This window comes from Leopardus geoffroyi, chromosome C2 (genome assembly GCF_018350155.1).
Source record: "Leopardus geoffroyi isolate Oge1 chromosome C2, O.geoffroyi_Oge1_pat1.0, whole genome shotgun sequence".
NCBI classification, from domain to species: domain Eukaryota; kingdom Metazoa; phylum Chordata; class Mammalia; order Carnivora; family Felidae; genus Leopardus; species Leopardus geoffroyi.
The window spans coordinates 70,488,688-70,513,878 of NC_059333.1; the positions used below are offsets into that span (position 1 = coordinate 70,488,688).

Below are 25,191 nucleotides of genomic sequence, written 5' to 3' on the forward strand. Positions count from 1 at the left end.
TGAATTGGTAACTATAATGGATAGAAATTAAATCTATGCTCTAGTCTAGACCCCCAAAGCCTTATGTTGTGATCTGAAGTTTTTATTACTCCTGGCCCCCATAGGAATCAGAAACTCTTAAGATGTTAACCGGGGGGGGGGGGGGGGGGGGGGGGGCGGATAGGAATCATGAAGATTATTCAGTTTAAACCTATCAGTTTACTGAAGTGGGAACTGAGGTCAAAGAAAAGGCATTGCCCAGGGTCATTCAGCGCCTAGAGGCAGGCAGGACAGAACCAGGCCTTCTTGATCTCCCTGCAGTGCTCTGACCTTGGAGAATATGGACAATCAGGTTGTATTCTGATCATAAAGGTCTATCTCCTATAAAAGACTATGGCCTCCCAGAGGGCAGGACTGTATTCTGCTTGCTGTTTTTGTTTTGTTTTGTTTCTCAAGATGTAGACGGTATCTGCCACACATTAGGCCATTATTATATATTTGCTGGACAAATGAATGAATGAATGGAATGGAGCATAAAATATAACAAAGAAGCAAAGCTACAGGCAATACATGAAGACTTACAGATGACTCCTGAAATTCAGTTAACTCCTACCAGCCCTGCCCCTGAAGACATTTCCTTACTCCTCATCCTGGGACAAGGAGACAATGTCAAGAATGTCAGAAGTTTAAAGGCTATTAAAATACCCGGTCAGCCTAGGTCACATCTGCAATTGCTTTAAGTCAGGCCAGCTGTGGAATGGGTGGGCGCAGACTTTGTGGCAACAACAAAAAGAGAAACATGTGCTCCACTAGGAGACACATACACCACAGCCTCCGATACCACCCTCCACATGCAATTCTAGCGGTTTCCAGCTCCTTCTGTTCTTTCCCATTCTGAAAAGAGCCCCCAGTGATTCTCTGAGTCCTTGTCCCCTTTCTCAATGTGACACAGTGCTTGTGTTCTGTATGTGTGCACCCAGGGCCTCTCTCTGGGCTCGGGGCTCTCCTTAGCACCTCCAGTACAGCCAAGCTCCAGTTTAGCCAAGCTAAACCCCCTTGGGAGGACTTGGTGATCTCTCGCAATGAAGAATTTGGCAGAGCAAGAAAAGATATATAAATCAAAGCCCAGAGTTGAAGTTTCACATTATGAAAGCTGCATACAACAGACTTGAGTCTACAAGACATTAAACATGCCCTTCCCATTCTGCTCCCTCCGCAGCCTAGCTAAAAACCACAGCTATTTCATCTGTTACATGTGCTTCAACCAAAATCTTTTCAGAATGTCCCCACAGACGGTTTGCCAGCTCTCTAGGGGAGGTCAAAGTCAACACCCATACTTAGTCATGTGTTGCATGACTCATATGGGATCCGCCACAAACTGCCGAGGTGGTAAGGTGACACAGAGAAAAGCAAACAGTCTGGTTAGAGTTGGGCTTAGATCCAGGCCAAGGAGAGGAGCAGGTGAAAGGATAACCACCGCTAAGCTCCCCCACACACACGCACACGCACACACGCACACTCAAGGCCCAGCCTGGGCCCTCCCCTCTGTCAGAAATGACCACAGCCAGTGAAGCAGGTCCTAATCACTGTTGGGCACCAACAAGGCTTCCACCCGCTGGACTTGGCTCCAAATACCTTGCTGTCTCACATTCGTATATTTAATAGCTTTCAAATCCCCACTGAGGGAAAGAGGCAGAAGCAGGGAATTACCGACGATCCTAACTTTTTGGGTTGACACACACGTTCAATACCGTGGTGGTGGTGGTGATGGTTTCAAAGATGTGTACACGTGTCAAAACTTAACAAGTTTTACACTTTCAATCTGTACAGTTTATTTGTTCCCCATCTCAATAACGCTGCTTTAAATTTTTCCAGTGAACTGTTGATAGCATTCCAGAATCACCCATGTTAAAAGTTGAGTTTCGGGGCGCCTGGGTGGCTCAGTCGGTTGAGCATCCGACTTCGGCTCAGGTCATGATCTTGCGGCTCGTGAGTTCGAGCCCCACGTCGGGCTCTGCGCTGACAGCTCGGAGCCTGGAACCTGCTTCGGATTCTGTGTCCCCCTCTCTCTCCGCCCCACCCCTGCTTGTGCTCTGTCTCTCTCTGTCTTTCAAAAATGAATAAACATTAAAAAAATTAAAAAAAAAATAGTTGAGTTTCAAATGTTCATTCATAAGTTGTGTGTCTCATTTCCTAACGCATTCTTTCATAGGAACCAGATGAACTCAGAGCTAAGCTACAGTCCTGGATTCCCAGACTTCTTCAGGGGTTTCATCCCAGGTTAAATGTAGCTCCTGCCTAGAAAAGATCATTTTCTATGCTCATCCCAATCCTGACTCCTTAACAGCAGACAGGGCTCTCGGCTCCTCTCCTAACCTCCACCAACCACACGAAGTATATTCCCCAGGTCCCTGGATTTTAATTAGGAAAATGAATTTAGGGGTACCTGGGTGGCTCAGTCAGTTAAGTGTCTGACTGTTGGTATCGGCTCAGGTCATGATATCATGGTTCATGAGATTGAGCCCCACATCCGGCTCTGGGCTGACAGCGCAGGGCCTGCTTGGGATCCTCAATCTCTTCCTCCCTCTCTGCCCCTCCCCTGCTTATGCGCTCTCTCTCTCTCTCAAATAGATAAATAAACATTACAAAAAAAGATGAATTTATATGTAATAAACCTGCTCAGAGCCACTGTAACACATCTCAGGGAAAGAACTCCCCCAGTTATTTACAAGCTCCCACACAGAAAACCTACAATGCCCTGTGCGCCCTGGTTTTCAGTGGTCCCACACACAGGTATCAAAGTACAGAACCACCCGGCCACACAAAGCACCGACAGAGCAGTGTTTTTTCCATTTCTGGCAAATACCACCCAGTCAGTTCTGTGCAACTCAGAGTCATTATGCTCTCCTTTCTTAAAGTCATGAGGAGCAGGGGCGCCTGGGTGGCGCAGTCGGTTAAGCGTCCGACTTCAGCCAGGTCACGATCTCGCAGTCCGTGAGTTCGAGCCCCGCGTCAGGCTCTGGGCTGATGGCTCAGAGCCTGGAGCCTGTTTCCGATTCTGTGTCTCCCTCTCTCTCTGCCCCTCCCCTGTTCATGTTCTGTCTCTCTCTCTGTCCCAAAAATAAATAAATAAACGTTGAAAAAAAAAATTAAAAAAAAAAAAAAAAGTCATGAGGAGCAGAGGGCCTAGGCCTTCAGCAGGTAGCACTCTTAGGCGAGCCCCAGAGGTAGCCCCAGAGGCTCCTGGGGAGCCTCCCAGCAGGATCTGAACTCAGGAGCTGACTGAGGATGAAAATCCGCCCTAGAAACCCAGGAGAAATTCTCACCCACCCTAGAGCCCAAGATGGGCTTGCTCTTCAGCCACTTATGCCCCAAAGGTGTGGGCTTGGCAGGAGACAAGCTATGGTCACCCCCACCCCCAGTGACAGCAGGCCTAGCAGTAGCCCCTCTCCTTACCCAGGGGTCTCTCAGCCACGGTGCCCCCAGAGGCAGCAGTCCTAGCTCCTACTTTAATTCCTTTGGTCCAGCATCCAGAGCTTGAGGCCAAAGAAGTTCACAAAAAGAGACGCCCTCAGAAAGGGGGTGACATTTGGCAGGCCTGGGCCCCCTCCCTCACACACACACACTCTCTTCCCAGACACTCTCTCGGTAGGTCACGTTTCCACTCACCGTGGAAATGTGAAAACCACCAAAGGTGAACCTAGAAACCCTGGCCCACTGAGTCTGGTGAAGACTTAAATGTCAGGGAACAGAAAAGAGGATGTCAGTATGTAGGGAACAGGGTAGGAAGAGGGGAAGGAAGTCTGGTTTCTCTCAACAGGAAGTTCTAGGAGTGAGGGGGAATCAGAGCACTTGTGAGAGGAAGAGGATCCTTGTGTGCAATAGAAGATGGGGAGGGCAGAGGACAGAAAACCATCCACAAATCCTCACTGCCACTCAGCTCACGCCAGGACGAGTGAGGGCTCTGGGGTTCCCCAGTGGTGAGGACATTACCTCCGACTCCTGGTCTAACTGAGCAGTATTTTGTAACTCAAAAGAGGGCTGCACCAGCAGGTTGACAAAGTCAACCCTGGAAAGGCAGAGTTCCACACACTCATTTGTACATCAGTCATGGTTGGGAAAGTAAGATGGCTTCTCTACCACACATGTGATGCCATAGTGGATAATCAGGTTCCCAGGTCTGACCACAAATGTCTATTTTACGTGAGTTTAGGACTAGCGGTGCTACTTCAACGATATTTGCTTTATGTAGAACTTTGATTTAACAGGAAGATGTACCCTGAATCCCAACTTGCGAATTACCTGGCCCCGTGAAGGACTGAGTGGACACTGGAAGCTATAACCTTAGCGGGGCTTAGCAGGGAGGGGAGAGCTGAGGGTATAAACTTGCCAGCATGAGAACCTGTGCTTGCCATTTTCCTGAGAAAAGTAGGTCTGAGTCAAGTACTCCTCGGGTATCTGGAACTGAGGGAAAGGAGGACAGGAGGGAGAACCTGTGCCCACCCAACTGTGATGCTCCAGTGGGGGGCCCAGGCTGTCACGGAGTCAGAACCTGAGCATGTCCAGGGGCCACTGGTCGGAGTCTGACTGAGCCATTTGCTGCTCACTGGGTTCAAATTTTGATGAGAGTCAAGAGAACAGAGGTGAGGGGAGAGGATGCATCAAGTAGGATGGGGGCCTTCTCCACCACAAACCGGAGTGAAGGAGGAAGGCACCAAACTCAAGAGGCAGGCGGCAGGAAGCAGAGCCATGTACGCAGGCTGCCCATGTACGCATTCACTGCCCACCTGCGTCCACAGCAGCTCCTGGAGCCTCAGCGGGAGAGGGCGGGAGGTGACAGTGGGGAAGAAACTGGTGACTTACGTTGTACGCATTGATGATCAGCTGAATGATATTTTTGGAGTCTCCATGTAAAATCTCCACTGTTGTTCCAGGTATCAGGGCTGTAAAATTCTTGAAGGGAAAAAAAAAAAAAAAAAGAAAGAAGAGATATAAGCCAATTTTGTCCTTCTATACCGTCAGAGTAAACACTGGTCTCCTGAGCTAGACCAGTAAGGGCCCCCCAGCACCACACTCTGCCAGTCTCGCACACCATAAACTGGAGAAGGTGTCACAAGGAAAGCCGAGCACGGGCCCTGGGGGACAGAGCTATGCAGCAGGCTGTGGAACATCAACCTTCGAAGGTCTAAGTGCAAAGGGGTCTGGCAAGATCTGTTCCCAAAGTAGAATGTCCTGCTCCTTCTGGGAGGCTGCTCCCGTCTGGCATGTAACAGACAACTCTCTGAAATTTCATCCTCTATGGACAACATACTCTTGATATTCTTGCCATCTTTCCTCAAGTCTACCTAGATCCATATTCCCAGCTTCAGCTCAAGGATGCTCACAATCTTTTCAGCAGGAGTAAAAGGGGAATCTCTTCTAAATCTCTCAAATATGGCCTCTTTCCTGAATAGGGAACTGACATGTGAATGATGGCCTCCCAAGGACATCTGGGTATCTCTGGGTGAAATCCTGTGGCACAGCAGGCAGCCTTGAAGTGGTTGCCTTTCCTCTTTCATTTGTCCTAGTGACTATGTCACTTATTAAAGTTTCTAGACCTCTAGAAACACACACTGCCCTCAGCCTGCCTTGGACTATGTGGACCTACTCCCTGAGCAAGGTGTCCTTGATTCTGAACAAGGATGGCTTAGGCCAAAGTGGATCAATTCCATCTTGAAGTATCTGGAAGCATACCCAGTCTAGTCGGTGCAATCGATCCCTCTAAAGAAGTTACGTGTAAATGGCTGGGTTTTATCCTGCTATCTTCCACTGAACAACAAAAAAATAAAACCAACAATCCTCTTCCTTTGTTTTCATCTTCTAAAATTGATTCAGACTAACAGAAGAGAAAGAACTAAAGTTTTAAGTGGAATTTTATCAGTGATCATCTCAGGCAGGAGCAATAGAAAGACACGATCAGACAGAGGTTCTTCTGTGGATATTTAAGAGCAGCCCAGAGAGGGCCTCTCTCAGAGGCAGTCTGAGGGGTGGACAGGGTTGGGGAGGGATTGCTGACTCAGTTCTCATAACCTCTCAAGTCAAAGGAAGTCAGAGGTGAGTCGAGTTTTACATTTAGCTTACATGAACACTCCTTGAGCAACTCAGATAGTTCTAGTTCAAAATGTGACTTGCCTGTGGTTGTGAGGAAGAACACATTCACGAGAGGATTTTATAACGATGGCCCAGAGGATTGCCCAGGAAAAGTCTCTGAGACAAAATAGGTTCATACACAGACTGCTCTATTCGCCCAAGACATTTATTGTTTTCTTTGGGAAATCCTATCTCAGACTGACCCCTTGGTCTGCCCTACTCTGTGAGTAAGGCATAAAACTCTGGGAATGCTGGAATTAGTAATGTAACCTGCTTCAATGCCTTAGTTTTCTTTCTGTACACTTTTATTTTATATTGTCCTTCCCTATGGATTACATTGTATATCCATTTCATCATCTGAAAAATGGGAGCTCCTACTGTCTCCAAAGTTTTTCTCAGGATCACATCAGATGCCCTATGTTTAAATTGCTTATAAAGGCAGGTGCTGCTAAGTGAATGTTGAATAGCTTCATCAATACTATTATTTCCCACTAGATCAAGGCAGGGCTATATTTCACTTCTCCCTTGGATCTCCCACATAGAGGAAGGCTGGTAACACTCCTCAGACCACTACCTCACACTTTGCCTCACCCCACATCCTAATCTCCTATTCACCTTTGGGTCATCATGGGCCCCAGAATCAGGCCATTGGCTCCCCTCATTCCCTCGAGGCTTACCTTGTAGAGCATATAGTGGCTTTTTGTCACTGCAAAGATGAGGTTGATGTTGTTCTCTGCCAATTTCTCTCCAAGCAAGGCGAGAGATGGATAGTCCTAGCGCCAAGGCAAAAGGTCAAGGCTGTAATGTTTCCTTTTTTTTTTTTTAATGTTTATTTACTTTTGAGAGAGAGAAAGATAGAATGTGAGCGGAGGAGGGGCAGCTAGAGAGGGAGACACAGAATCTGAAGCAGGCTCCAGGCTCTGAGCTGTCAGCACAGGGCCCAACGTGGGCTCAAACTCACGAACTGTGACATCATGACCTGAGCTGAAGTCACTTAGCTGACTGAGCCACCCAGGCGCCCCAAGGCTGTAACATTTCTAACAGGCTGAGATACCATCCCCAGCTCCAACATGCATTCAGGAACCCACACTTGCTAGGAAAAGCATCTTCCCCTGGCCATCCTTAATAACCAAGCCCCACTGGCAGCTCCAAATTGGGGAAATATGCAGAAAGGATGTCCAGGTAAGGGCCTTTTGGCACCTCCCAAACTAGATGCATTCCCCTCACCCCTCCCAAGCCAGAATGGAGACATAATGAGTGGAAGATTCCCACAGCTGGTCTGTGCCTCCATCCTTTTAGGAAGGATGGGGCAGAGAGGAGAGGCCCCCCAAAGTCCAGCCACCATACCCTATCATCTACCATCAGCAACCATTATCTTTATCTTCCTTAGGACTTCTCCTCCCTAACTCCTTGCCCTACTTTCCTTCTCCTAAGCCCAACAACTAGGCCCCCCAATGTCTCTCATGGGTCCTGCTCACTACTCAGAATGGGCAGAAGAGGCTGTTGACCTCTCGCTTAAATGTTGGGCTATGGTGCAGGAGGGGTCCAAGCAGGAGGGGAGGGTGGAGGCTGAGAGGCAGTCTAATAATGTCCTGAAGGATTTTAAGGGCTAATGATGGGTAGAAGGGTCCTCATTAGCTCTAAAGTTATCAAGTTCTATAGTTAGGAGTCCTTTTTCCAGACTCCATTATTCTTGGGATAATATGGAAGGCTTGAAACTGGAGAAAATGGGCTTGCCAAGCAAAGAAAGTTACAAAGTATTCCCAGAATGGATTTGGGAAGGAAGAGGGTACAGGTTTTTGTTTGTTTGCCTGTTTGCACAGTAAATGTGGCAAGATCTTGGTAACTATTGCATCTGGGCAATAGGCATATAGAGGTTCATTCCAATGATCTATTTTTATGATATATGTTTGAAATTCTGCATAAATTCTTTTCAATGACATGGTGATGGTCATAGACTGTTGACAGTGGAAGGTTCTTGGGGCCTCCCATTCTGTGCAGGACACTGAAGGTGACAGGACTCAGTGCCTCAGGGAGCCCCTTTCTAGAAGTCACAATGTCTTATCCTCATTTATTTTGCCCTATAAACTTCTATGCAAGTTTTGATCTCTGCAGGAGCACAGTCCCTGGCCTCCTGTAAGTTCACCTCTCCCCTCTGAGATCTATCTGGTCTCCCCAAGTCACTTCTTCCTTAACTAAGTGCTTCCATTTAGGTGCACGATGGCAGAAGATGAACCAGCTGCAGAAATCTGTAAGAAATGTTCTGAGTTAATGAGTTCTGAAAGCCTAGCTGGAGAAGATGGACTAGAAACCCAATTCCCAGAACGGACTGGAAAGTCCATGAGTAGAAGGCCAGGTGAGCACCTGGCCCACGGGCAGGATCATGGGAGCGGGGCTGGGACCCCTGGTCCTCACCATCTGATTGGACACTGTGTACTCGTTGGCCTCATTCAGGTGGCACTGGCCATCGTGTGGCTGCACCAGGCCCCCCAGTTTTCCATCCAGCGCAATGTGGGGCACGTCGTCTGTAGTGAACACCAGCAAATGCAGAGCATCCTTTCTCCAGCCGATCTTCTCCTAAGGGACAGAAGTTTGAGGGAGGCCAGGAGCTTCTGACTGCTGCCCAGGCCTGCCCCAGGACATCAGAAAGCGCACTGGCCCATCTCCCAGGGTCGTGGTCTGAATCAGAGGCATTCTTCTACGTGCGTATCCGGGGAGCACTCATAGAAACCACTCAAGAATGATCCACAGAACTCAGAAGAGACACAGCCTGAACTGGGGAAGCCTAAATGCAGAGACACAGCTGCACAGCTGGGCCCGTGCAGGCCCAGGCACCCGGAACCTCCCTCCCAACCACCATATGCTTCTCTGTTCCTTTTGGTTATACCTGAGGGCTACCCCTTCTGGACGTTTCCCCTCTGAGCCTCATGTATTATTCCATCCCTGGAAAAGTCTTTAACCCACCTCAACCCAACCCCTGACAATGCACTCGGGTTAGCTGGCCTTATCTAAGATGACCAGTAAGGGAACATTTCAGTCCCCAGTGAGACACAAATCACCCAGAATGGAGTGTTCCAATGGTCAATGGATCTTGCCTTCGGAGGATTTGGTAAAATCTGCCATCTATTCTGATAGGTGGAAACCACTCCAATCATTAACTGAAATACCTCAGTGTTTAAGGTCAGTAAGATTAGCTCTGTTCTCCCTTTACTGCTTCATGTATCCACTCCAGCAAAAGGCACAGCTACAGACAGTCTGTATTGCAAGAGAAAGACTCTATTTCTCACATGCAGCCACTGTGGCCCCAATGCTACAAACACCCCAGCCATTATTATTAGGAACAGCTGGACCCTGATACAGAGCAACAGAAACTGAGACATGGCCACTTTCTTACTAACAGTGAAAAGGCATCCCTAAATATGTTGGTGGCAGAGTGAATACATGCCGAGAGTTATCTACACATGCACGCTTGATACAGAAGCCAAAGACTGCATTCACAGACTTTACAAGTTAAAAGCTGTTGTTCTTCCAGCAGATGAGAAGTTGAAGGCATCACCCTCTTTCTTACCACCATATTGATGAATTTAACAGCCTTTAAGAGCCATAATATTTTCTCACTTGCTCCAAAAGCGGCGTGGAAATAAAACAATAATAATAAATGACAAAAAGTCAGACTAATGTGGGGGGGTGGGGGGGGAACGTTTTGTCCCAGATCCCAAAGAGTTTACAGTCAAATGGAAACAGGACTCCAACACATCCCCATTAAGGTGCTAATGAAGGTAAATACAATGTCAGTGGAAACCAGAGAGGAGGAGGCTTGAAAGCCTTCTCAGGGCACATGAAACTTAAGCTGAGCTGGAAGAATAGGAAGGGCTCTTCAAGGAAGCTGGAGGAAGAAATGCCCGAGAAGGCAGAAGAGGGGTGGGCGTTGTAAGCACTAGCAAAGGCACAAAGAGGAAGCCAAGCACATTTTTGGGACCTGGAATAAGAAACCTAGAAGGTCCCTGACAGCAATGACATCTAAGCCATGACAAAACTGATCTGTGATGTTAGAAGTGAAGACAGTGGTTCCCCTTGACAGCATGAATGGGGGTAGTTAATAACTGAAAAGGGTCACAAGGAGGCTTCTGGGTTGCTGGTAATGTTCTGTCTATTGACCTGGTATTTCTACCTTGTGAAAATTGACCGAGATGCTGCACTCTTTGTACAGTTTTCTGCAGGTATGTTAGACTTTGATAAAGAGTTTCAAACTGTGAAGTAGTTAAAGCAGTACATTATAAGCCGTGGAAGGGAGGGCACGATGCTTTGGAGATAAGGCATAATCAAGAGGGTGTAAACCAACAGTGCTTTTTGTAGGAAAAATGTGGATCTGTTATTCACAAGGACACAACAATGTGCTAAACACCCTGACAAGAAAGTAGAACAATCTTTAATTTGACAATGTGTATTAAGAACCTTAAAGGAAATCAGAGACCTAAAAAAATGGACAGAAAGATAGTTTCCATGGATCAGAAGTGTCAATGCCACTGAGAGGTCATCTGCCCCCAGACTGATCTATAAACTCGACACAATCCCAATCAAATGCCCAGAAGGCCTTTTTGAGAAAATGTAAGCTTAGTCTAAAATTTATATGGAAAGTCAAACAATGGAGACCAGAAACAATTTTCTAAAAAGAACAACCAAGTTGAGGGACTCGTTATCTAAGGTCAAGGCTTACCATAAAGCTACCATAATTAAGATAGTGCATTAAACATAAAGACCAATGGAGCGAGATAGAGATAAAGAGACCCACACATATATGGTCAATTCAACAGAAGGTACTAGAACAATTAGACACCCATATGGAAAGAAATGAAGCTCAAGCCAAAGCTCCCTATATATACAAAAATTGATTAGGACTAAGACAGTAAAGTTCCTGAAGGAAACAGGAGAAAGCCCTTGTGACTTTCGTATAGGCAAAGATTTCTTACATATCATGATTTATGGAATAAAAATTGATGAATTGGACTTCATCAAAATTAAAAACATCTGCTCTTTGAAAGATACCAATAAGAAAATGAAATGACAAGGTGTGGACTGGGAGAAAATATTTGCAAAGAAATAAAAATCTGATAGAACCGATATCCGGAATACATAAAGAATGTTCATAAGTGAATCAGAAAATAAATTGAATTTAAAAAGATAGAGACTTGAACAAACATTTCACCAAAGAAGAGAGAGGAATGAAGATAAGCACAAGAATGGAGTCTCAACATTGGTAGTCACTGAGGAAATGCACATTAAAACCACAACAAGATAGCTATTAGATAGCTCTTCCAATGGCAAACACACCAACCCTAATAATACCAAGTGGCAGTAATGGTGTGGAAAAATTGGAACTCTCATAATTGCTAATGAGAGTACAAAAGTCCCAGCAACTTTGGAAACAGTTTGACAGATTCTTATAAAGTTACACATACACTTACCATTAGCCCAGCAATCCCACTCTTTGGTATTTACCCAAGAGAAATGAAAATTTATGCTTACATGAAAATTTCTACTCAGCTCTATATTTTTAAAGATTTTATTTTTAAGTTATCTCTATATCCAACGTGGGGCTTAAACCCTTTTGAATTAAAAGTCACATACTCAGGGTGCCTGGGTGGCTCAGTCAGTTAAGAGTCTGACTCTTGGTTTCGGCTCAGGTCATGATCTCACAGTTGTGGGTTTGAGCCCTGCATCAGGCTCCATGCTGCTGATGGAAAGCCTACTTGGGATTCTGGGATTCGTTCTTTCTCTCTCTCTCAAAATAAATAAATTTAAAAAATCAATTTATAAAAAAGAAAAAAGAGTTGCATACTCTACTGACTGAGCCACCCAGGCACCCCTCAATGTAAATACTTATTATAGCAGTTATTCATAATCATCAAAAACCAGAAACAATGTGCATCAAGTGGTTTACAGAGAGACACAATGTAGTACATCTACACAATACTGTTCTGGGAAAAAAAAAAAAAAAAAAAAAGAACAAACTACTGACACACACAACTTGGATGAATCTCCAAAACATTATGTTAAGTGAAAAAAGCCTGACTCCAAAGGCAACTTACTGTCTAACTCCATCCATGTGATACTTGGGAAAAGACAAAAATATAGGGACAGAAACAAATTGGTAGTTGCCAAAGGCTGAGAGTAAAGGGAGGGGTCAGCAACAAAGGGATGCTAGGAAACTTTCAAGGGTTCTAGGAATAATCTCTATCTTCATTGTGGGGGTGGCTAGAAGACTTTAGCCTAAAAAGGTGAATTTTACTCTGTGTAAACTATCCCTCCATAACCCAGAGGGACCCTCTGTGTAAACTATCCCTCCATAACCAAAAATTCCCTTAAAGAAGTATACATCTTTTGACTCCATTATTCTACTTCAAGAACTCTCTCTGCAAGAAGTATTCTGAAACATGCACAGCAATATTTTCACTAGTAGTGATAAAAAGGGATCTTGTTTAGGAATGGTTAAGTAAATGGAGGTATCTTCTCTCTGGCCAGCAGAAATTATGTTCATAAAAAGTATAACCTTATGGTCAACAGGTGTAATGTTAGCTGGAAGACGAAGTATACAATACTTTAATGGCAGTGTGATTACAAACCATGTAAGAGATGAGCATTACTTTCTATTAAAAAGAGAGTAAGATCCATTCATCAGTTGATGGACATTTAGGCTCTTTCCATAATTGGGCTATTGTTGAAAGTGCTGCTATAAACATTGGGGTACAAGTGCCCCTATGCATCAGCACTCCTCTATCCCTTGGGTAAATTCCTAGTAGTGCTATTGCTGGGTCATAGGGTAGATCTATTTTTAATTTTTTAAGGAACCTCCACACTGTTTTCCAGAGTGGCTGCACCAGTTTGCGTTCCCACCAACAGTGCAAGAGGGTTCCCTTTCTCCACATCCTCTCCAGCATCTATAGTTTCCTGATTTGTTCATTTTAGCCACTCTGACTGGCGTGAGGTGATATCTCAGTGTGGTTTTGATTTGTATTTCCCTGATGAGGAGTGACATTGAGCATCTTTTCGTGTGCCTGTTGGCCATCTAGATGTCTTCTTTAGAGAAGTGTCTATTCATGTCTTCTGCCCAATTTCTTCACTGGATTATTTGTTTTTCGGGTGTGGCAATATGGCCTTTTGTAGTAACATGGATGGAACTGGAGAATGTTATGCTAAGTGAAATAAGTCAGGCAGAGAAAGATACCATATGTTTTCACTCTTACGTGGATCCTGAGAAACTTAACAGAAGACCATGGGGGAGGGGAAGGGAAAAAAAAAGTTAGTGAGGGAGGGAGCCAAACCATAAGAGACTATTAAAAACTGAAAACAAACTCAGGGTTGATGGGGGGTGGGAGGGACGGGAGGGTGGGTGATGGCCACTGAGGAGGGCACCTGTAGGGATGAGCACTGGGTGTTGTATGGAAACCAATCTGACAGTAAATTTCATATAAAAAAAAAAAAAAAAGAGAGAGAGAGAGATTGAAACAAAATACACCATCATGTGGTTGGGGTAGAGATGACAGGCAACATCTTTCTCTTTTTTCCCATTTTTCCCCCCAACTATCTTTCAGAAGCAAGTATTACTTTCACAAGACCGGGTTTTGAATGCTGCTGGTCTGCTGTTCAACTGTTTCAGTCTCCTTTTGCTCCACCACAGCTTCCCAGAGGACTTGCAGGAACATAATGGAAGCTGGCAACAAGGACACAGAACAACGTGGAACCCAGGTGCCCCAGGACAGGCACTGTAATGTTGTTGCCACCCCTAATTACTCACGTAGCTTTGACCTAATGAGTTAACACTTCAAAAGCTTTTTTCTTGATAGGAAACCAGGAATACTAATACTTAATACTTACTCCACCTCCACCATGCCACTTCATCTCCACCACAACCTCTGTAAAGCAGGTAAAATACTGCCCTCGTGCAGATGAGGTAACTGGTGGTCAGAGGCATTAAGCAACCAGTCCAAGGTCACTGCACTAGTAAGGGCCAGAGAAGCCAGATTCAGATGATCTGCTTCTTACTCACAAAGCGAAACTACCCAATCATACAGGAGAGGATGGTGCAGGGTGTGCGTGCATGTGTGTGTGCGTGCACGCGTGTGCGTGACCAATGAGAGAATTCATTCAAGTACTTAGTAGGCTCTCCACTAATGATTGTTGGGTCCAAGATAAATGTCTGTCAAGTTGAAAGGTGGCATCTGACACAGAAATAGCTCTACAGATGAAGAATGGCACAGCATAATAATAATAATTCTGTTTTTCCCTGAAGTGGACTCCTGTTATGTAAGTGATGGCCCAGAGGCTGGGCTGCAGAGCACGAGTCAGAACCTCCTCATTCAGTAACCCAGGCTTTTGGACTCAGAGATTTTTTAAGCAGTGACTCCACAGAGAATTTACATTAGAAAGAATTTTCCTACTGTCCGCCTGGACTATCTTGAAGGCTTAAGTTCTGTATTCCATGTTTGGAGCAGAAGGCAACAGTGGGAAAATAGATTATGTTTTGTTTTGTTTTTTAAAGAAAGAATAACTACAAAATGCAGTATGGTGTGGGGAGCCAGAGTACATGAGCTTTCGAACAGATGAGGCTAAATTCAAATATGCTTTGCACTAACTGGGACACCTCTCTCAGCCTTGCTTTCTTAATCTGTAACATGGAAAAAATCCTATTTTGCAGGGTTGATGCTAGGTTTAGACATAATTGTATTAAAAAGCCCTCAGCACATGAGAGGCTACAAAAAGGATCTGTAATTATTACTTTTTAAAAAAAGTTTAATGTTTATTTATTTTTGAGAGCGAGAGAGACAGAGTGTGAGTTGGGGAGGGGCAGAGAGAGAGGGAGACCCAGAATCCAAAGTAGGCTCCAGGCTCTGAGCTGTCAGCACAGAGCCCAGTGGGGGGCTCAAACTCCCAAACAGTGAGATCATGACCTGAGCCGAAGTTAGACGTTTAACCGACTGAGCCACCCAAGGCGCCCCTATAATTATTACTCTTAAGACTGGTAATAATTTCTACATTTCTTCTCTTCACCTTTCACTACTTGATGTGGGAGGCTCCACAATCATTGTAGGGACTATGAAGTATTGCATACTGAAAAGTTTTTAAAAGCCTCGAATTGGGGTGCTTGGGTGGCTCCATCAGTTCGGTGTCTGTCTCTTGATTTCAGTTCAGGTCACGACCTCGTGGGTTTGTGAGATCAAGCCCACATCAGGCTCTGTGCTGGCGTCGTGAAGACTTACTTGGGATTCTGTCTCTACCTCTCTCTGCTCCTCCCCCACTCATGCTCTTTCTCTCTCACAAGAAATAAATAAACATGGAAAAAAACTTTAAAGCCTTGAATTAATACCACAATGAGATTCTACCTACCACACACCTGATAGAATGGCTGAAAGTGAAAAGACCAACCACACCAAATGTTGATGTAGATGTGGAGTCACACACTGCCGTTAGGAATGTAAAATGCTATGTGTACTTTGGAAAACAGTCTGGGAGTTTCTTGAAAAGTTAAACACCTACCAGATGACCCAGTAAATCCACTCCCAAGTCTAGAGATAAAAGAAATAAAAGCAAACATCTATACAAACACTCGAACACACTTATAGCAGCTCTATTTGTAATAAGCAAAAACTACCAGCCATCCAAAACAACCCAAACATCTACCAACAGGACAGAACAGATAGACAAAAGTGGTCCATCCACGCAAAGGAATTCTACTCAGTGACAAAAGGAAAGGATGGAGACACTTGACAGCACAGATAAATCTCAAAATAATTGTGCTCAGTGAAATAAACCAGGCTAAATAAGTATTTATACTGGATATATACAATTTTTGCAAATGCAAACTAACGTATAGTGAGAGAAAGCAAATTAGTAGCTGCCTGGGCTGAGGAATAGGAAGCACAGGAGGGAGCAAATGACAAAGAAGCATAAACGCTCACTGTGAGGGAAAGGATATGTTCATTATCTTGATCATGGTATATGTGTGTGTGTGTGTGTGTGTATATATATGTATGTACGTATCTCTCACAGGTGTAAACATGTCAAAACTTCTCAAACTGTACACTTTCAATACGTGTAGTGTATTATACATCAAGTATACCTCATTGAAGCTCTTTCATTTAAAGAAGACTTGGTTTGCTCATAAAGTCTCTTAATACAAGAATCTACACGAATAGACTGATATCAGTAATGTGCTGGGAATACCACTTACACACGTTCTTTTGTTTGGTGACACTATCGCGTAGCAGTTAGGGGCTGGTCTGGCCAGTCTCGGGTTAGCCCTACACCTGCCTCAGCTTGTCCTTCTGGCCTCAGGCAAGTTACTCAATCCTTCCCAGGCCAGCTTCTCTTCTATAAAATGGAGATGATAATAAGAATAGCAATAAAATAGGGTGACGAGAAGATTAAACAGAGGAGGAACACCCAGCTCCGTGACTGTATGTGGTAGGCAACTACAAACTGACAGTGATCATCATCAGTATTTCCCTGGACTTGAGAATCTGTGACTTACGTCCATAATTCAGAAGCATACAATCTTATCTTTGGACTGTAGGTTTATGGGTGATGTTTACTTTCCTTTCTGCTTATCTGCATTTTCTATATTTTTAGATTGAATATATTTTCTCTTAAGAAAAAAATTACTTTAAGTGAAACCAAACCTATTTATTTAGCTAAATTTTCTCCATGTCTCAGAGTAAAAACAAAAATTTAAAAGCCAATTTCATTTGGGGCACTGGGTGGCTCAGTCAATTAAGTGTCCAACTTTGGCTGAGGTCATGATCTCATGGTTTGTGGGTTTGAGCCCTGCACCAGGCTCTCTGCTGTCAGTGCACAGCCCATGTCAGATCCTCTGTCTCCCTCTCTCTCTGTCCCTCATCTGCTTGCTTGCGTACTTTCTCCCTCTGAAAAATAAATAAACATTTTTCTAAAAAAAGCCAATTTCATTAAATGTCACTGAAGTCAGCCCTTAGATGAAAATGTCAGGGGCTGGGCAGGACGGATATGTACCAGACTCAGAAGCAAGAAACCCGGCATCTGGCCAAGGTCACGATTCACTTAACTTCTCTTTGTTTGATGCTCAGACCTGCATCAAATTCACCACAAGGTCTGTTTCAGCCTTCAAACCCCTAGTTCCCACACTCGCTCAGGAGGTGACCTTGCCTTTTTCATCACCGAAAGAAACAGATAACGGGACTTGCCTCCTCGTCTACTCCCAGTGGCTCAGAGTGTCTGGTCCCACAGCCTGAGGATGGCTTCCAGTCACAGGGGCATCCTCCTGGCATCTCTGATCTGTCTGCCCCCAAAGAAGAAGTGCTTCTTCCACCCCAAGGAAACACAGCTCATACAGCCCGCCCTCTTTGGAGAATTTGTTCTCTCAGTTTCTCTTCTGGTTCCCATCCATGTGCCTAAAACACATGCTCGTGAGCCAATTAAAATAACCCTTCTTGCGACCCGGCTACTCTGCCGATCTCACTTGCTTCTTTCTCTTTTGTAAGGCGGGCAGATTTATGGCCTCTATTTCCTCTCCTCAATTCCTTATAATCGGACTTCTCCACATGACCCCTAGACAGCAGTTCTTGGATCCTGTCTTCCTCCCTCATGCACACAGGGTTCTCTGCCCTGGCTGCACTTTAGGGCCCTCTAGGGAGCCTCACCAATACTAATGCCCAGGGGTCCTGACCTAACTGGGCCGATCTGCCACCCTGCCCTTAGGGTTTTTAGGCTCCCTGGATGAGCCTAACGTGCAGCCGAGGATAAGAATTAATCCCATGGCCGTGGGCCTCACTCTTGTGGCCTCTGCACTGACTGGGAACTCCTGTGAGCCCCCTGCACTGTTCTACCCCTGCCCCTCTGGCTGCTCTCCCAGCAGGTGGATGAGGTCAGAGATAACATTCCCCACCCCTCCATCTCCCTTTGTGGAGATTTATTTGGATGACTCACAATCACAGCCCGCCCTTGACCTTTCTCCTGAGCTTTACTCCCAGCTCTGCACCGAAAACCAAAGTGTCTGCTGTGACCTGGAACTCAACTAATCAGAAGACGCGGCACCACATTTACCCCCAGATCAACCGCCCCTCCAGGCGTCCCCATTTCTGACAATGGGGCGATCACATGCCTTCTTTAGAAACCTTGGAATTATCTTTTTTATCTTCTTTCTCTGGTTCTATGACAGCACCAGGCCTGTCCCAAACTGTCAATTCTCTCTTATAGGCCATTCCTGTGTTGAACCAGAGCCCCTGGACAATGCTACATACAATTTCCAGAGTTTTCTCTTCACTTCCTAACACACCAGGTTAGCAGGCATAGCCTGAGGCTCGCCTTCCTCCTGGCCACCCACCTGCACTCTGCCAGGGAGGTATGACTGTCACCCCGTGTATTCCACCTGTTCCAGGCAGGCAACACACATGGGTAGGTGACCATACTATGTGACACACAGCCATCCACAGACTGTGGCTGGGAGAACCGTCACCAAGCCCCAAATCTCTGACTCCATCCACGTCCCAGGAGGCAGACCTTCTAGTTCTATGGGGACCAACCAGCCTGACCAGGGCTGGGGCCAAAGAACTCTTTCCCAGGGTGGAAAGCTCAGTGGGTGGGGAAATTTGTCCTCAGAAAGCAGCAAAGATCTGGGGCTGAGGGAAAAGAGAAAGGGGTGCAGGACCCAAGCCCCAGAATCACAAGAGCACTGTGCCCAGCACAGGCTCAGCACTCAGTGAAAAAAGAGCAAACGAACACACAGACAGAATCAGAGCTGGGTACCAACACCCTCCCTGGCCAGGTTAGAAGTCTTCGATCATGACACTCACGATGCCACCAGCTCCTCGTACGCTTTCCAATCTAGCAAACACCTTATCTGAAACCCCCAAATATGGGAAGAGTTAAGAGCTATCCAATCGCTTGCCGTCTGCTAGGAGCTGCAAGAGCAGGAGAGGGGCGAGGCCAGGCAGTCACTGGGGATGGTTCCTGGGACGGCCCCAGGCAGCCAGGCCTGGAAGTCAGCCAGGGGGACCTGGGGCTCTGTGCAATGGTGAAGAGGAGGCCGGAGTCCAAGAAATGGGGAAGCAGGAACGGAGGTGCTAGACCAGGTCTTCCCAGCTTTGAGAAAATAAATAAAAATTGGCTCCTCCCCAGAGTGAAGACAAACTCGGTTTGTTTACCTCTAACATCTGGCCCAGGACAGCACGGGAACTGGGCAGTAGAGGATGTGGTTTCTCTGTCGTAATCCGGGACTGCAAGGTCTGACAAAGGAGGAAGGTCACTCAAGGGATCAAAAATAGTCTTCCATCTCCCTTGTCCACTTCCAGTCTGTCCCTGGGTCCCTCTTAACAGCTCCCCCACTGTACCTAGACTTTTACGTAATGGCAAGGTGGCTCCGTGGCAAAGCCACTGGGAGCAGGGAAAGCTTTTTTAGGCACCAGGTCAAAGTAAGCTGTGCCTGGCACACAAGTGAGTGTGCATGATAGGGTTCACGGTCATGGCAGCCAAATACAAAGGCAGCTGAGAGGGTACACTGCTGAGAGTAACAGAAAACAAGCTAGAAGGGGCTACTCCAGAACAAACACACCAGGGGCTACTGGGCCCAAAAACTGACTCAGAGGAAATATATAGCACCTGCAGTTTGGAAGGAACCCAGAGGTTATCTTGTCCTCGCTCCTGTCCAGTACATGGAGCTTTCCTCTGGTGCCCCCACTACGTGGACAGGGGGCCCACACACACACAGTCACTGCCCCATCTGGCATCTGGCAGCCTGCTCCACTGCAGAGCAGAGATCTTTGTTAGAGAATTCTTCCTTGCCTTGAACTCAAACCTGCTTCCCTGCAGCTATCCTAGCACCTCCCCACCCCTGAATAGCCAGGGGAGTCTATTCCCCCTTCTATGACGATGTCTGAGGTCACCTATGCTTTTCTCCAGGTATCTCTCTTCCTGGGTAACCTTTAACCACTCCCTCTAAGATATGGCTTCCAAGCCCAGCACCATCCCCTTACTCACCCTCTTCCACTCTCTCACAGTCAATGTCCGTCTTAAACACAGCCCCCGGGGCCTATGCAGTTCCTGGGATGTGATCTGAGCTTACAGAGGAAAGCAGGGCTGGGACTCGGGTGTTGCATTTGGCAGCTGAATCTTCTGACTAGCTCAAATTAAGCATGTCGTTCCCCAGATCCATTTCACAGTGACCCGCTTACACACAGGGACCACAGCAGGGCATGTGAAGCGATGAGGGTAGCCTCAATGACGCCCGTACGGGAAAGTGTCAGGAAGGGCCTGAAATGCTGGTTCGTGGGAATGTGGAAAAGCTGATGTCCCTGCTCGGCTGCCTTAGGAAACATTGATGGATGCCTGCCTGAATGTGGGCTGGCCTGCTTGTTCAGAGGCGATACTCACAACACTCTCTGGTAAATGGTGTTCAAACCCCAAGGTGGCCTGAAGTCAATATATCATTCCAGGGGCATTTTCAGTGAAGATGGAAGCGCTAGCTTTAAATGACTGAGTGTTCTGATCTCAAGGGCAATCTCATTAAAGTGAATGCTCACCCAACAGAAAGGTATTAATACAACACATGGGCCTCAGTTGTCACTGAAGAGTCACCAGCCACATGCCCCCTTATTGCTGGAAAAGACCCACCATCTGAAAAAGTGTCTTGCCACAGCAGAACCACTGAATTATGAATGAGAAGGCAGATTATCAGAGTCCCCATTTTACAGATAATAAAGCCACCGTCAAAGATAAGCATGCTTGCTCAAAGGGCTGGGCTCCAACAGAATTCTGACCTTGGGACGGTGCAAGTGGTCCCTCTGGAAAGTGCTTAGGGCTGCCAGAGCCATGTTATAAGTGCTTCCTGATAAACAGGAAACTCTTAGTTCCAGAGAACAGTTGCATATGCAACTGTGTTCTCCCGGGACTGTACCAGTCCTCCTTACCTGGGAAATTGTAATGGTTCCTTAGAGGAGGACTTGCTGTCTTTGGAAGCACACGCCTCCCACTGCTCTGCTCCGGTGTGAACACAACAGTCTGCAGGCACTCTAACGTCAAAGTTAAGAACTCTGGCCTTAGAGCAAGGGGGCTGGGTACAGTTTCCATCTCTGGCTCTGTCATTTCTAGCTATAACAACCTTGAGAAATTACTCTGCCTTTCTAGGCTTGTTTCTTCATCAAAAGGGGACAATAAAACCACACTCAAAGGATTAAGTAAAATCAGCCCTGGGAAGTACATGGCATAAGGCCTGGCTCTCAGAAAGCACTGAACCAATGGTAATCAATAACATCATCAGCATTGGAAACCAAGAGGCAGGGAGACCAAGGGAGACACTGAAGGAGAAGATGCTGTGATTCAGTCAGCGGCTCCTAAGGTGCCGTCTCTGTGCATTCTGCTGTGTGCTCCACTGGTATCTCAGGTTGTTGGACAAGCACCTGTCATCCAACCAGAGTCATGAGCACAGGGACAGGAGCCGTGGCTCATTCATCTATGCATCCCCGCAGCACCTAACACAGTGTCCTGCACGCAGTAAGTACTCCACAGATCTTCAAAAGTAATGATAGAACACTGTACATTACCCTTTCGGGCAAGCACTCGGGGAGAGAACAAGTTGTGGGGAGGAAATGAAGAAGGAAAAAGGACTGACCTGACCAGCCAGCAGGCAGACCCCAAAGAAGATCTGAACACAGGGACCGAGTCTGAATTCGAACATGGCACATAAGGAAAACCGAGGTTAGTTCTGAGATTGGCTTCCTCTACCAGGCTGACATTCAAGTCTATTTCGGGCACTTTATAAAATAATCGTGTTCCCATTAGTTGTTTTTCCTGCTTCCATGCATACTTTTCAAATGAAAAGTTAAAAAAAAAAAAATCTTTTCTGTGGTTAAACACAAGGAGGACAAAAGTGCAGTAATTCTTTCCTTGGGGAAAAGATTTCTTGGCCTGTGAGTCAGGATTCAGACATTTACTTTGAGCCCAAGCCCCAACAACACACAATACAGCATGTCTGATGTGGACTCCATGAAAGAGTCCAGTCTGAATGGAAGAGAAACATTTGGAATGTTGGCATGGCTGAACCATATGAGGTTCTTATTTTTGCAGGAGAAATTATTAGTAGTCAAGTATCAAATATCATTGATTGTCAAATATCAGTAACTTCATGTGGTTCCCTCTAATGTTTACAAACCGGTTGTTTATAACCTTCCGGTGGATCTACAAGCTCAAATCAAACCCCTGCAAGTTCAAATCAGAAGCCATAGGGACTTTTCCCCATCTTTCTTTAGCTTTCCCCACCATACCTGCCAGTATACACTGACTAGGCTGAGTTGGAAAGTCCTGCCAGCTAATGGCATCTGGTTCTCTTCAGTGGATGTCCACGAAGCACTGTAAATGCCATGGAGGCAGCCTGGTACAACAGGCGGGTGGACGGGCTTGGAGCCAGGTGACCTGTGGGTTCCTGAACTCAGAAGCATAAAGGAATCTGTGAGAACAAAGCATCTGTTTATTCACCAAATGTTTAAGGAGGGCCTGTTATGTGCCAGGCAATGTGCTGGGTGCTAGGGAAATACAGCAGTGAGAAAAGAGATGGGGTCCCTGCCTTCAGGGGGCTTACTGTCTCAGAGCGGAGGCAGACATCACTCAAGGAGTGGCCCAAATAAAAACAAAATGGCTACTGAAGTAGCTGTGACCAAGGGCTTTGTGCTCTGACCTCATCAGAAGGCTCAATCAGGGAAGGCTTCCCTGACACATAGACAAGCAGAGGTCCAAAACAGAAGTAGGCAGAGACTACACATTCCAAGAAAAGCAGGTTTGGGGACAGGAAGGAAGGAAGGAGGAAGAGGAGGAAAGATTTTTAGGGCAGTGAAACTGTTCTGTAGGATAGAACAGTAGTGGATACATGTCATTGTACATTTGTCCAAACCCACGGAACATGCAATACCAAGAGTGAACCCAGAAGTTAACTATGGACTCTGGCTGACAATGATGTTCATGGACTATAATAAATACACCACTCTGGTGAGGGATGTTGATGGTGGGGGGGCCATGGGGCTGGAATGGGGGGTTCAGGGACAGGAATTATATGAAACACTGTACTTTCTGCTCTATTTGGCTGTGAACCTAAATCTGCTCTGAAATGAAATAAAGTTTATTAATAAAAAAGGAAAAGAAAGCAAGCAAGCAAGCAAGCAAGCAGGAATACAGGGGAGGAGTATTCCAAAGAGAGGAAATAGCATGTGCAAAGGGCCCCATAGTCAGAGTAACTGATTCAGGGTCATTTGGCTGGAATGCAGAGGCCAGGGGTGAGAGGTTTGGGGAGGGAGCAGTTCCAGAAGAGCCCGAGAATAAATCTTTGTCTCTTTGCCTCTTTGCCAAATGGACATGTAAAGCACAGAGGAGCCCATCGCTTGAAATCAAAACTGACATTCTAACCAGATTTGGAAATATTGCCTCAGTCGTTGAAGGGGCCTTCTAACCTTTCTGCAGGGTGTTTCTTTCCTGCCATATCATTAGTCAAGTGAGCCAAGGGGTGTAAAACACCCTCAACACAAGGAACACAGGCTTATGCTGGAGGACCAAGAGACAAAAACTCTCATCCGTGCCCTGGTGACAATTCTGAATTGTAACTCAGTCAGTTCCCATCCCTTGTGTCAATAAGCAGCTGTCAGCAGGGTAGTAATACCCAAACACAGTTCATGGGCACGAGGCAGAACAAGGAAACGTCACTTCAGGGCTGGACACAGTCAAGTGATTAAAAAATGCACACTAAACCACAAACATCTGCAAAATAGAAAGCCAAGAGAAACTTTCACCACCTCTGGCAAAAAAGCTGCATGGGCATGGGCAGAAGACGTGCATACCTGCACACATGGCCCCTAAAGCTTCACTGGGTCACAGGAAGTTCAATACTTTCATGGTGTTTCACCAAGACACTGAGCCAGAGGAAGAGCAAGCAGGTTGGGGCTGGAACAAGCCCCCCAAACTTGGTGCAATCTGCTAGCAGAAGCAGTTCACGCATGCTGACAGATAACCCAGATGGTGAGAAAACAGAACACGTTAGGGACTCCTTTTCAGGTGACGTGAAGTGTCAGGGATGGCTGCCTTCTTCAAGGAATTCCATACACTTCTCAACTCACGCTTGGAAAAACAACGCAAGTCTGAGGTCTAAAAGAAATCAGGCGGGGTGCCTGGGTGGCTCAGTCAGTTAAGGTTAAGCGTCTGACTCTTGATTACAACTCAGGTCATGATCTCAACAGTTCCTGACTGAGCCCCATGTCAGGCTCTGCGCTGACAGTGTGGAGCCTGCTTGGAATTCTCATTCTCTCATTCTCTCATTCTCTCTCTCTCTCTCTCTCTCTCTCTCCCTCTCTTTCTCTGTCCCTCCCCTGCTCATCCTCTCTCTCTCAAAATGAATAAACTTGAAAAAAAAAAGTTCCTAATAAATACATAAATAAATAAAAGAAATCAGGCAACAAGTAAAAACAAAAACAAACAAAAAAACCTCAAATTAACTCTGTGGGAGGCTGGGACAGGGGAGGGGGCAGAGTAGAAACTTCTAGCAGTGCCTGATTCCAGGGATGGGGAATTTTCCAACCTCTACAGGTACCTGTGGCAGCCCCTCCCTGGCCTGAGGCTCAAGACTGAACAGGGAGTGACCAAAAAGGCAAAATCAAGGGCTCTGAGCAAAAGGGGAGGAGTCCTTTATGAAAAATAGCACGGACCAGCCCAATGGAGGGCATCCTAGAGATCTCCCCTCCATTCCCACCTCCTTGCATTTTCCAGATGCTCTGTGGCCCAGAGAGGTCAGCTGGCCTCCACAGAGTCAGTTAGCAGCAGGCTTAGCTTGATTAGGACAATATGACTCTAAGTTGAGCCTCCCTGCTCTGCAGGGTACTGTCACTACTTCCCAAAGCACCAGGTACCAGGTAACAGAGCATGGGCCTCAGAATCAATCAGATCTGGTTCAAATTATGGCTCTACTCCTTATTAACAGTAAGTTTCATGAATCCTTGTCCTACTCCGTTTCCTTCTCCATAAGCAGGGGACAGCCCCCACTGCCAATACACTGAAGGGCTGTTGTGAGCATCAGACATA

General features: G+C 46.2%; 1 protein-coding gene across 3 annotated transcripts in view; it reads right to left on the reverse strand.

Moving 5' to 3' along the window:
• The window catches only part of ITGB5 (integrin subunit beta 5), a 121,852-nt gene that overhangs the window by 46,766 nt on the left and 49,895 nt on the right, over positions 1-25,191 (reverse strand). For 2 of the 3 annotated variants that reach the window (XM_045502348.1, XM_045502349.1), the window contains exons 6-8: positions 8,524-8,685; positions 6,786-6,881; positions 4,843-4,932 (exon numbers count right to left, since the gene is read on the reverse strand). In XM_045502348.1, coding sequence (XP_045358304.1) covers positions 4,843-4,932; positions 6,786-6,881; positions 8,524-8,685 — 348 coding nt within the window. The remainder of the gene's footprint in view (positions 1-4,842; positions 4,933-6,785; positions 6,882-8,523; positions 8,686-25,191) is intronic. The other variant, XM_045502350.1, reaches the window with a different exon arrangement.